The 14643-nt window shown below is 28.4% G+C and overlaps 1 protein-coding gene and 1 long non-coding RNA gene across 2 annotated transcripts; one reads left to right on the top strand and one right to left on the bottom strand.

The window, feature by feature from the left end:
- Positions 1–2377: 2377 nt before the first annotated feature.
- LOC137834370 (uncharacterized) lies at positions 2378–2814 on the bottom strand. The gene is made up of 2 exons (XM_068642426.1): positions 2482–2814; positions 2378–2383 (listed from the first exon to the last, which is right to left on the bottom strand). The coding sequence occupies exons 1-2, from the start codon at positions 2812–2814 to the stop codon at positions 2378–2380; spliced, it is 339 nt and encodes a 112-aa protein (XP_068498527.1).
- Positions 2815–5475: 2661 nt separating this feature from the next.
- LOC137834512 (uncharacterized) lies at positions 5476–7748 on the top strand. The gene is made up of 2 exons (XR_011084907.1): positions 5476–5903; positions 7321–7748. It is a non-coding gene; the product is annotated as an uncharacterized lncRNA (long non-coding RNA).
- Positions 7749–14643: the final 6895 nt, after the last annotated feature.

The following is a 14643-nucleotide window of genomic DNA, read 5'->3' as shown; positions in this document are numbered from 1 at the left end:
AATTTCATAATCGAAGATCAAACCCCAATTATTGATTAAGAGTTTAAAATGCCCAACCACATGAATCAATAACTTAATAAACCTCCATTTTATACCGTCTTTATTAAAGTTTAAACTTAAATATATTTTTAATCCTATAAAATAAATACATTGCAACTTTAATCCTATAAAAATAATTATTTTTATAACGTAAAATTAGACATTTTAGTTACCCCTTGTCATGCGATATATGTAATGGACTATAGAAAGTAACTATCTTTAAGTTATATCTATCCACTGACATTTGTAATTTAAATTCAACTTATGATATTCTAAAAAATTTAATTTTTTAAAAATAAATATTATTTTTACATATTGAGATAAACATTAAAGGCTAAATATAATAATTTCAAATTCTGAAAAGATAAAATTAAAGAAATAGATAAATTAAAACTAAAGTTTACTCCTTTTATAAGTATTCAAAAATAATCTTAAATTTTAGAAAGATGAGAAAAAAAACATAAAAAACAAAATCAAACTTGTTAATCTTTAACATATTTAAGTTTAAAATTAATGAACATATATTCGAAAACATCTTTAATAAAATAACATGTATAGTCAGTATTAACCATGTTATTAATAACACTATTATATATTACAAATTTTCAAAATTATGTATCAACTAACTTTAAAAACATAACATTAATTATTTATAAATAGTTAAGGGTGAAAAAAAGAACTTTTACAGTAACAACAGTTATCTTTTGACTATAATAACATGTACACAGAACATTGTTGAATTTGAATTAAAATACTTTAATGGCGCATTACATATAATCACATTAATGTTACGATAGTTAAACAAATATATAAATAAAAGAAAAACAATTAAATTTTAGACTTGTTTTTATTTTGGTGAATGGAACTTTAGACTTGTTAAAGATTAGTAATTTAAGAAGAAAAATGTCAACGCATCAACAAATATGGAATAGAAAGAAAAAGGAGAGGCATTACATTAATGCATGACTTGCCATATCTATTCTACTCAACTTATCCCTAATTAGTCATCTCTCTCTTCATCAGTATTATCACTTCAATCTAGTGATATCTACCATTTACTACATTTCTAAAAACAGAATATACTAACCAATCACAATTAAGTGTCACAAACCTATGATAAGCCACATCTTCTTGAATGCTGAAATACATGTGATGCAGGGATGGAGATCCATGCATCTCTATCAGCTATGCTGCAGCCACAGATCAGATGCATTCAGAAGACAATTTAACAAGTTACACAAACATGAACTTTAGATTGGCCAAATTAAGTGTGTGAAGCTACTCATCTTTTTCAAACTACAACCATGTCCTGAGATGCTCATTCTGGCTATAAGCAATTGCCCCTTTCCTTGCCCCATCTATTCCTAACTAAAACTACCAGAATGCAAAGTTAATTGAACATGTTCACTTGAAGATTAAAACAAACTATTTTAGGCGTCAGCAGAATGACACCCAGCATCCACATTCTTTATGTGTAGCAGTAACCAGGACCACAATATCAAGGAAGTCTAACAGTTAAGTTGCCACAAAATTTAACTTACCAAATTGGCAAAATGCCCACACCCAGGACATGCTCCATATCTCTAACAATTGTTCAGGGACAGTTTATGTCTTAATCAATTTAACTACCTAAAACAAAAGTGTGTGCCAGGTAAAAACATGCGTGGAAAGGATTTATCAAACACAGAAATACAACAACAGAGTGAGAAAACAGATTAATAAGACCTCCAAAGTGGAGACAAAATAAATACATGCACATCACTTACTTGACAGCGTTACAAGCATAAACATTATAGAGACACAAATAAGTAAACCAATAAAATCACATATTAACTTACCAAAGTAGTAATGCTTTGAAACAGAACAATAAACACACTAATTACTAGTTGAAACAGAATAATAAAGTCAACATTAATTCACTGCGGTACAGACCAGAGGAACGAATCAATAAATAAAACATCAATACACCCTAAGTCCCGAACCAATTCATCAAACAGGCAGATATTAATGTCAAAAACAAGCCAATGCGTCCATTATTATCACATCCTAAAGGAGGATTTATATAGTGAAATTGGAGGTAACCATTTCTATATTTTAATTTGCAATCAAACTACCGCATCCTAAAGAAGGATCTACATAGTGAAATTGAAGTTAACTATTTCTACATAAAATTTGCATTCAAAAGAAGTCATCACAACAGGAAAATTATTAACGGGAAGCGAAAACATAAATAAACTGAAGAAACAGATATTAAATAGGAAAATTGATTTCGCTTTATTAATTTCAGGCCTATCTGAGTAAGGTTCTTTTTGTTTTTGCACATAATTAAACAACAGTGCTACATCTGCACATCAAAAACCAATCTACATCCTACAATATAAGAATCGCATAAATTTTAACTCAATTCGAGATGAGAAGATCGGCGGCTAAGGCGTCGATTACAAGATCCGGCGATTCAGCAGTGGGAGAGACGGGGAGGAGGAGGACGGACTTGGCAGCCATGAGTTTCTTGCGCTGCGGACAGCGCGGGCCGTAGATCCTTGCGACGAAGAACGGGAAGGCAGAGTCGGAGGTGGCAGCGGCAGCCTGGGGCTGTTCGGCAGCGGGGAGCGGCAAAGGCGAGGGAGGACGATGGAGGGAGATCTGGTGGCGGAGGATGGCGTTGAGGCGGTGAGATCTGGCGCTGATGCGAGAATCGCGAATTCGAGCAAGGGCGCCGGGTTTGAGATACTTGTGGAAGGATTGGGAGATGCTAGGTCTGGTTCTGCGGTTCATGGCAAAAGAGAGTGAGAACCAGAGAATCGAAGACAGAGAGAGATGTAGATGGAGAGGGAGAGAGAGAGAGAGAAAGATTGCAATGGAGAGATGAGGATTAGGGATTTTAAGGAGGGAGATTGGAGTGAGAGAGGCGGGAAAGAAAGAGAGCGGGGTGGAATGAGGGTTTCAAAACGGAGGCTCAAGGAGGCGGGATTTTAAGATCTTTTGTTTTGTTTTTGCCTCCACTCAATTTTTATTTTTTTTCTGATTCCTTTGGGTTTTAATGTTTTACTATATAAGTTTTTATTAAATTTACAATAATTAATTTATATTTTAAATACATAAGCTATTTTATGACTAAAATTTACAGTAACCAAATACTTTTAAATGCATAATTAATAATTTAAACTGTAATGTACAAAAATGTATAAGAAATTTTTATATTTTATCCTTAATAATATTTGAAATTATAATAAAAAATTATAATGTAATAAAATCTATACTTATATATAAAGGGATTTTCTCTTCTTAATTTTTTTTCTTTTTATCTTTATATTAATATTTGTTTTTGTTTTATTATCATGAACATTTCTTATTTTTTCTAAAACATTTAGTATAAAGGATGGTTTTAAATTAAAAAAGAGATGGATAATTTTTTTTTTATATTTCAATCATTTCTATTTTTTAAATATTTACATATTTATTAAATAATTAATTATTCTTATAATTAATTTATATTTTATTTTAAATTATTTACTGTCATTTCATTCCGTAAAAAAAGTTATCAATTGTCAAAACATGGAACTAGACAGCTTATTAAATCTGTAACGAGTTAATTAATTAGACGTGAAAATGTTCGTGAAGCAAAACAATTTTCATATCTCTATCTTTCTTAAAAATTATAATTTTTATTTCTTTTTATTATTTAGTTTAGTTGAAATCTTTTATTTAATTTTTAATATTAAATATAATTATATATAAATAATAAATACAAATACATATATTTGATTTAATTAACATCTTTTATTTAATTTTTTTAATATTAAACATAACTGTATATTAAACATAACATCTTTTATGTAAGTTAAGTCGTAAGTGTTTAAAATGTTAAATTCTAAATAATCAACAAAATTTATTATAACATGGCTTTAGTAAATTAATATAATATATAAAAAATAATATATTTAATTATCTTATTTATGTATACATATGTTTAAAAAATTTAAAATTACATAATAAAAAATATAGACAAAAAGACTATATGCACCTCTGTTTTTGCTGATATAAAATAAATTTTAGCCTACTAGACATTTATTGGAAGTTTTTTTCCTTATTGAATAAAGAATCATTCATTTCTTTGAAGTAATGTGACTACATTAATGCATAAAAAGGTAACGCATATTTACATTTAAAGTAACTCATTTATATTGTACACGTGACTGGAACAAATGCATTGTCATTGATAAAAACAATAAAACAAAATAGGTAGATGAAGATAACTATATAGTTTGATTTTTCAAATTTCAAGTGACAAATTTCACTATTTTAAAAACTTGTGAAAATGGTAAAACTTGTTATTTCTTGCATATATAACTTAAAATGATAAAAAAATTATGAATAGGCTATAATAATTTTATTATTTATTTTGTTAAAAAAATTAATCTTTTTAAAAATTCATTCTCTAAATTATCTTTAGTCTTTCTTTCTATAAATATGATTTTTTAAGTATTATATCTTTTAAATAAATTATAATATGGAGAAGGTGCTGTTATGTTTAATTATTTTATGGAATAGTGAATATATTAATTGTTTTAAAATGCATTAATTGGCCTCTTACATAGGTTAGGTAATTAATTGGCCTTACCTAGGTTAGGTAACCAAATATAATACAACAAATTTATAAGTAAAATAAAATTACTTATAGATTATCTACAGATAAAAAATTTATAGGTAAATTGGGCGTAGGTATATGTTATCTACATATTCCCGAAATCCATAACTAATTTATAAATAATACAAATCTATAAATAATATAAATAGTGACCATTTCAAGAGAAAGTTTTTACACGTGTCAATACACGGTAAATTTAATAAAAATAAATCAAAATTTGGTTTAACTAAAAGTGGAAGTGAAATGTGTCACATTATGAGAATCATATATTGAAAAAAATTATTGTGTCTTCTTCTCTCGGCTGCACCAAATCTCTCATTTTATTATTTTTTCTTTCACCCTCTCTAATCTCTCTTTTCTTTTTTCCTATTCTAAATCGTGGCACACTATGTTCTTTTTTTAAAATTATTTTGTCTTTTTCTCTGACTATACCAACTCTCTCATCTTTTTTTTTGTTTCATCCTCTCATCACTCTTTTCTTTTTTCAGAACGTGCCACATTATGTCCTTTTTTTAAATTTACTATGCTCTCTTCTCTGACCCGCACCAACTCTCTCTCATCTCTATTATTTTTTCTTTCGCCCTCTCCTATCACTTTTTTCTTTTTCAGAACATAACACATTATGTCTTTTTTTAAAAATTACTCTACCTTCTTCTCTGACACGCACCAATGCTCTCTCATCTTTATTATTTCTTTCTTTCACCCTTTCTCATTACTCTTTTCTTGTTCAGAACGTGGCACACTATGACCTTTTTTTAAAATTACTTTGCCTTCTTTTTTGACCCGCACCAACTCTCTCACCTTTATTATTTTTTCTTTCACCCTCTCTCATCACTCTTTTCTTTTTTCCCTATTATGAAATGTGGCACACTAAGAATCACATGTGTCATTCTTTTAAAATCACTCTGCCTTATTCTCTCACCCGCCCCAAGTCTCTCTCACCTTTCTTATTTCTTTCTTTCACACTCCATCAGAAGCCCTTTCATAGCTTGCCATCTCTCACGCTGCCTTGCAACCTCTACTCTGATAGTTTCCTTCTTTGTGAAAATGAAGCCTTTCATAGCTCACCCTCTCTCGCGCTGCCCTTGCCACGTCTACTCTGATGGTTTCCTTCTTTGTGAAAATGAAGGTGTCGTATCGTCAACCATTATATCTTCAACCACGTCAACGGAAGATCTTGGCCTTTTTTTGGAAGGCCTGAGAAAGCAAAACTGAGGTGTTTGCTAATTTTTCTTCCCAAACCGTGTTACATCTTTTCCATGATTTTCTTTATGGTAATATATTTTGATTTTAATCGTATTATTCGTAGGTATTTTTCTCAGTGTTACATTTTTTCTATGTTTCTTTTTTGAACAATTTTTCCTTTTCCTTGAAGTGTTTCAAATTTCAAATTTGAAATCACGAAGACATGTTATTTTTGCGATTTTTAATAATTAAATAATATATCTTCAGTTTATATATAGATGTGGGTAACTTTATTCTTTTCAATTCAGTCATTTTCATTCTCACTATTCATATTTTTTTATCATGTCCCACTTGAGTCAAACTACCAATTCCATCAATGATGTTAATCCTAAAAAGGAGAATTGGTTCCTCATAGCAAGGGTGAATCGTTTGTGGTTTGTTTATGACTTCAACAAAACAAAATCTACATTCTCAATGGAAATGGTCATACAAGATAAGGAGGTGAAGTAGTATTATGAGTTCTTTTTCTAATGTTTACTATCAAAGTTTTATGTAAAGTCTTCTAATCATGCTTTACTTTTGTTTCTTTTTTAGGGTCTTACTATTCATGTATCTGTTAGGAGGACACTTATTTATAAATTCCAAAAAGATATTATTGAGGATAAGGTCTATGCTTTCCAATTTTTTAGTGTTGTCATTAATGTCGGATCATATAGAACAACCTGCCACTAGTACAAAATTAATTTCCAATTTGGAACTAAGGTAACCAGTGTAAGTAATGATTTGGTTTCAAGTGCAACACCCGAGTACACTCCAATGTCTGTGTTGTTTGCAACTGGCTTTGATACTGACTACTTAGTTGGTAAGTTTAGCTATTATGATTTTATTGGAATTCTCATAAATGTAGGCACTGAAAGAGAACTTAATAGAACAGGGAAAATGATTAAGCTAAATGCAATCTCCATTGAAGTTGATGAGTAAGATATTACTTTCAGGAACAAGTAATTATTTTCTTCGACAAATATTGCATAAATTGATGGTCTTTTTCAATTTTTATTTTTATTTACAATAACTTCTAAATGAAGTGTACCCTATTTGGAAATTATGTTAATGAACCAAATGCATTTCTTTCTTCCGGAGAACTACAAAAGGTTGTTGTTAGCATCCAGTTTGCAAAAGTTAAGGTGTTTCAGGGTATGTAAAGTGATAAAAATGTATTATTTTTTAGTTAATTATAAGCTAATGATTTTGGTTACCTATAGACAACGTGTGTCTTCAAAACTGTATGGATGGTACTAAAATAATTTACAACATCGAGTCTAAATAGGCTACAATTCTTAAGAAAAGGTTAGTTCAATATACTGTTTATCATTCAATAAAAGATTTTAGTGAGTATTGTTGAAATTTATGACTTCAACGGATTCTAACTGAAAATTTAAAATGTGTAGGATGATTGACTCAACAGATACTCCTTTGAAGGGATTGAGTCAGTTGTCTGATTACCAGAGCATAAAAATTATTAATAGCGTAACTTACAAGACGCATCAAGATGCTTGCTATGCAATGAGGCTACTGACTGATGATAAAGAATTTATTGATGCAATTAAAGAATCTAACTACCTTGCTTCTACACGTCAACTGAGAACTTTGTTTGCTACACTGCTAATGATGAATACAATGGTTAAGCCTGATGAAGTTTGGAGATGTACTTTGAAGTTACTATCTGATGACATTCTATGTAAAAAGAGGAAAGAGTTTAACTTACCAGGTAAAAACGAAATACTTATTCCAAATTTAACTTAATGATTCAAAGTTATGTAATGAATGTTTGTTTTTGTATGTCTTAATCCAAATTTAACTAATAATTTAAATGGTATGTAATATAAGTTTATTTTGCTAGGCCTTCATATTGAGGATTCTGAAATACAAAATATTTGTCTCCTGCAAATAGATGAATTATTAGTTTCAAATGGTAAGTCTTTGAAGGACTTCAGTTGTCTACCTCCGCCTACTCGTTCAAATTCATATATTTTGGAAAATAGATTTCTTATTAATGAATTAAGTTGTGATAGAACAAGCATGTATGAAATTCATGCATCATTGTTCAAATGTCTTACTACTGAACAATCGAATGCATATGAAAATATAATGACAGTAGTGCATACTCAAGTGGGAGGTTTTTTTTTCTTATATGGATATAACGGAATAGCCAAAACATTTATGTGGAAAACATTGTCCAGTGGAATCAGATCTAGAGGAATGATAGTGTTAAATGTAGCTTCAAGTGGCATTGCTTCTTTATTGCTTCTTGACAGAAGAACAACTCATTCTACCTTTTGTATTCCACTTATAATAAATGAGGAATCAACCTGTAGCATAAGTCATGGAAGTCTTCATGCTAAGTTATTGATTTAGACAAAGTTGATTATATAGGATGAAGCTCCAATGATGAATAGGTTGTGTTTTGAGTCTTTTGATGGAACATTAAGAAATATTATGAAGGTTGTACATGAAGAGAACAATAACAAGCATTTTGGTGGTAAAGTTGTTGTACTGGAAGGTGATTTTGGATAGATTCTGCCTATTTTCAAAAAGGGATCAAGGCACAACATTGTAAAGGCAGCTATAAACTATTCTCAATTACGGAAATAATGCAAAGTTTTTAAACTTTCAAAGAATATGATATTAACAAGTCAGAAATCAGTTGAAAGTGCGACAGAGATTAAAGAAATTGATGATTGGGATTACAAATATTGGTGATGGAAATATGAACTTAAATGAAATGGGGGAAGGCATAATTGAAATACCCAAACATCTTTTAATCGAACATAGTGATTCACCTTTACTCAACTTAGTTGAATTTGTATATCCTAAATTCTTGGATAACATGAGTAATGCTAACTATTTTGATGACGGTGCAATATATTGTCCGACGACTGAATGTGTAGATCAAGTTAATGAATTTATCATATGTTTAATGTCTGGAGAAGAAGTTACTTAAGTTCAGACACACCTTGTCAATCTAATGAAAAAGAAGACATTCAAGTTGAGTGGTTTACATCGGAGTTTTTAAACGATATTAGATGCTCAGGAATTCCTAATCATTGCCTAAAACTCAAAACTGGTGTTCCTATAATTCTTTTTTAAGAAATATTGATCAAGCTAATGGATTATGTAATGGCACCAAATTACAAGTTAATTAGTTGGGGAAGAATGTTATTGGTGCTACAGTGATTACAGGAAAAAACATTGGGCATAAAATACTCATTCTTATAATGGACTTGATTCCTTCAGATCCAGGACTATCTTTCAAGTTTCAAAGAAGACAATTCTCAGTATCTTTGTGCTTTGCAATGATTATAAATAAAAGTCAAGGTCAAACACTTTCCAAAGTTGGGTTTTATCTTCCAAGGCCTGTATTTACACATGGGCAGTTATATGCTGTTGTTTCTCGAGTAAAATCTAAAAAGGTTTGAAAATCTTAATTTTGGATGAAGAAGGACAACAAACTACTTCAACAACTAATGTTGTTTACAAGGAAGTATTTCAAAGTCTTTAAAATATGATGTTACATCACACATATGAGGTATGAACATTATTACATTTACAATTCATTTCTTTGTTTTATTTGTTTACATATAAATAATGTGACTCTCGTGATAACAAATGTGATTGTGTAGCAGTATATATTATTTGTGCAACAACAACATCAAAATGATTATGTTGCTGAGCTTGCAGGTTTTTCATTTATTCATTGATATTATAGTCAAACTTTGATATTGGTGGTTGAAATGATGTTATTTTAGTACACATAAAGAATTAAAAGAGTGTATACGAGAAAAAGACATTCAAAGATAATTAGTTAGATACTCTTCATTCATATTCACATACACAATGATTGAGGCATCCAAATTTTAATTATATTATTTATTTACTGCAAATGTACTTGCATGAATGATATTCTATTTGTTAATATTATAGTCTTTTAGTTATTGTAATTCTTTTTTTTTTATAAAATACACGTGTTGTGCACGGGTACAAGGTTAATTTTATACAATGTTATCTATAAATAATGTTAGTAAGTAACACATATTACATACAAATATATTTGTAGATAACTATATATGAATAAATTTGTGGGTAATTATATAAAGAAAAATTTATAGGTGTGTACCAAACTCATTGCAACTTAATAATTTTTTTTATTTTTTTTTAAATCAATATAATTATGGACATACATTTGTGTGTGTACGTCAACGATAATTTAGAAAATCCAATAAATGTATAATATAATAAGAGTGTCATTTAAAGTAATAATTAATAAATGTTAGGGGTGGAAATGCGGGTTGACTCGTCCATCATAAGGAATGCAGACTCATTTCATTAGCCCACCTCGCATAAGAGGTAGCCTGCAGCCTTGTAGGCTATCTCGCATAAGGAAAATATTTTTTAAAAACAAATAAATTTTCATTAATATAAAAAAAAACTATTTCTGTTGTTGATAAATTAAAATTTAATCTTTGTTTCGATTCATTCAATTAAGATAAAAATATAAAGGAATTCAAGTATGAGGATTGTTAGAAGGCTTGATTAAAAAGAATTAAAGTTTTTTTTTTGCATATATTTTTCCTCTATATGTATGTAAATGAATTACACAAATGGAAAAATCAATAGAGGTAAAATATTGATATGTCAGAGTATTTGAGAGTCATATATACCTAAAACTCTCACAACATGCTAGCATCCAATTCAACCAAAATGACATGCACACAATTATACCACCACATCAAACATAGCTAATTCAAAAACATCATTATTCTTCCATTTCAAGAACATTGGATGCAACCTTAGAAGAATTTTCATATACTTTTTGATAGTTATAATTTTCCCCTTTAAATTAGGTTTTAAACCTCTAACTGAAAAGCAAAAGTAACCTAAATCTTTAAACATATCTCACTGTATGAAGAATTAGTTTTCATCTAAAATATTCTAGATTAAAAAAAAGGTCTACATTTCTAAATCATATTATTGCCACAAAATATTTTAATGAAGATAAATAAATTTTTAAAAAGTGTCCTATTGAATTTTTTTCTTTATATTATTTTTTATTAACAAATTTTAAATTTAAGACTTTACTTAAAGCTAAATCCATTGTCACTTTTAATATCAACTTCTTTAGACGATTAAAATAAAATATTCATTTTTTTAGTACATTAAATTCAATTTTTTTAAAAATAAATGTCACACTGCAATCATGGATGAGTAATGTATGATTTTTTTGTGGAAAAAAATGGTTATTTTTATTGAAGCGGGCCAATGAGCTAACCTGCCCTACCCTGTTGGTGGTCCACACGGGCTGCGGGTAATGCAGGGCGAACTTAAGTGGGTTAACAAGCTAGATTAGTGAGTTCGTCCCACGCTTTTTGGTGACGAACCAGCCCTCATGGCCCACCCTGCATTGTCATCCCTAATAAATGTGCAAAATAGTATTATCTAAGTTTGTCAATGCAAAGTTGAAAAATCTAAACCAATACAATCCAACCATAAATAATAAAAATCCAAACATAGAACAATCAAACCATAATAATAAAAAATATCAATGTAGTTTAAATTTACAACATTTTAGTTAAATTTCATGACCATATTTATTGAGTTCTTCAATAATCTCAGGTGGGGCTGAAATTTCTAAATTCTTTCAAAATCCAATAAATCAAGCAATTAATTAAAATGAACCAATTCAAATATTAGTTTAAAAGTTATTCTTGTTTAGTTTGGAGTTTAATTAAATCTTGATGATTAGTTTCAATTGTAAAGGTTGAGGTGATATGGTAAAACTAAGGAGCATGGTGAAATGATGATAAGTGAAGCTTATCATATCTTCAACATTATGTGCTTGGAGATATTTGTTTCTAATCTCATATTCTCTTTTGAGGGATAAGTAAAAGCTCACGTGATAAGGTGAAATGATGAGAAAGTAATATATTTATCCTCTCCTTTAAAGGATATCAGATCATCTAATACCCTTGATATGACCATCTAATGTCTTTATGGTCATCTAATCCTCCTTTAATAATCTATTGAGGTGTTTACTGTTTGGTCTAAGGTTGACCATCCAAGTTTGACCATCCATGTTTGACCGTCTAGTCAATGTTTGGCCATCTAGTCCAAGTTTGACTATCTAAAGCCATGTTAACAGTCAACTCCATATTTGACTGTCTAATCTAGGATTAATCTTTATTCTTTTATTATCATAAGAAGATGATGTTTATTAGACGGTCTCATGATCGAGACTTATTAGATGCCTTGATCTATAAATTATGTGAGTTTATTGAAAGAAAACAACGTTTAGTAATTTGTACAGTTGCAAGATGTATTATACTATATAAGCGTCTAATAGGCAATTACTGTATAGGAAAATATTAAAATTTTTGGATGTTACAAACATCAACTCAAACTATTTTGACTTGAAGGTAAAATTGAAAAGGGAGACTAATATGTTTAGAGGCATAAGGGTAGAATGTAGGTGAGTAAACAATCCATTTGTAGTTATAGAAAATGGTTGAGTAATTTTTTCAAAAGAGATTCGTTGAGCCAATGATAGAAGATTGGGATTGCGTGAGATTCAATTTTTCAATATCTAATGAAGATAATTCAATTTTAATAAGTCCCTTTGAGGAAAGGAGTGTGAAATATGTAGTTTAGAAGTATGAGAATGGCAAAAGTCCATATATAGATATATTAAGTTTCAAGTTTATCAAATGCTTATAGGAGGCTATAAAGGTGGATTTGTTGAGACTTATAATGGGATTTCATGTTGTCATCATATCAAAAGGGAGGTAATACTTCCTTTTTCTATTTTATTCTAAAGACAAATAATCCTTTGAACCTTGGAGATTAGAAACCTATAGTTGCATGTAAAGAACAATAGTCAAGGTACTTCGTAATAAGATTAAATAGGTTGTATCAAAAGTGATTGATAAGAGGTTGAGTACATTATTGGGTGATAGAAACATGTTACATGGTGTGATGATGCCTAATAAAGTGGTGGACAAAGCTGGCAGGTTGAAAAAGAAATGCCTTGTGCTCAAAGTGAAATATGAAAAAGGCACATGACTTGGTTTTGTGAAATTTCTTACTTATATTTTAAGAAGGATAAGTTTTCATAAAATTTAGGTGGATTGCATTAGAGAATTTATTGATACATATTTCCATATGTGTTGGTAAATGTAAGTCCTACAATAAAATTCCAAATGCGAAGAGAGTTAAGTTAAGACAAGGAATCTGTCAGCACCAACTCTTTTTATCGTTATAGTATAAGGTTTAAGTAGTCTAATGAAAAAAAGTTTTGAAGTTAATTTACTCTAATTTGTTGATGATACAATCTTTCTAAGAGAAGTCACTCTTAACAATGTGTTATTCATTAATAGTGTTTTAAAGAGTTTTTAGCTAGTATTGAGACTTAAAAGTAAAATTCTTTAAAAGTACATGTGAGACGAAATATGCAGAGGAGTTAGAATAAATATCTAAGACAAATTTGTTAAATTCAAAGATTCTACATTTTCTCTTTTTTAATTTAGGAGTTAATCTTAAAATAATTGAATTAAGGAGTCAAACACAAAAAAGTTTGGGAGTAGAATGCCTCAATGAAAAAATAAACATTTATCTTTTTACTCTGAAAAGTTTGTCTAATTAACTTTGTCTTGACACATTTACCTTTATTATTTTAATATATTTTTTTTTTAAATTCTAGGTGAGCTGGATATGGACATAAAAAATATACAATCTAAGGATATAAGAGTAAGTTGGAAGGACATTTATTGACCAAGAAAATGTGTGGTCTAGAGGTCAAAGATGTTAAGATATTTATGTCTCGTTTGTTTTCCAACAATGAAAACATATAAAACAATGAAAGGAGAGGAAAACTCAAAGAACTAAGTGAAAAATTGTAAAAAACAATAAAGAATTTCTCCTCGAATTTACCCTTCTCAATTGTGAGTAAAGTTCATTTTTTAATAATTTAAGTTACTTTATTATTATTAAATAAAACTTAACAAATATTATATTTTAAAATAGATAATAATTAACTTTATAATAAAATAAAATAAAATAAATATTTTTTTAATATATGTTTTATGTTAAATAAATAAAATAAAAATATTAAATTAATCAATAAAATAAAAAATAATTAAATTTTAATGATTTATTTTAATATAATTTTATTTTAAAATATAACTTTTTTATTTATTAAGGTTTTATAATAATTTTTGTTTTAACTTAAAATTTATTTTAACTTTAATTTATATTTTAAAAATGTATTAAATATATTATATGTTTAATTATATGTTTTATACTATTATATTAAATATATATTATTATTTCATTAATATTTATCTTTATTTTATAATAAAATGAAAATAATTAATTATATAATATAAATAATCATTATTAAAAAGAATATATAAAATAAAATAAATATATTAATAATAAAATTATAAAATAATAATAATAAAATAATTAAAATCATTATAAATAATAAAAATTATAATTTTCTCTCATATCACTCACACAAATTTTCATAAATTTTCTATTTACTTTTCATTCTATTCACTTAATTCAAACAACTCAATTTCTTCCAACGTTCCTCTAAGAATTACTTTCTAAATAATATCATTAATTCAAACAAAACATTAATAACACTTATGGTATAGTAAAATGGGCATAAAACATGTTTCATTAAAAAGTGTCTATGTGGTGTAAGTGTTAGAAAGAGA

This window comes from Phaseolus vulgaris, chromosome 5, assembly GCF_000499845.2.
Source record: "Phaseolus vulgaris cultivar G19833 chromosome 5, P. vulgaris v2.0, whole genome shotgun sequence".
Lineage (NCBI taxonomy): Eukaryota > Viridiplantae > Streptophyta > Magnoliopsida > Fabales > Fabaceae > Phaseolus > Phaseolus vulgaris.
This window is presented reverse-complemented; position numbering and strand designations above follow the sequence as displayed.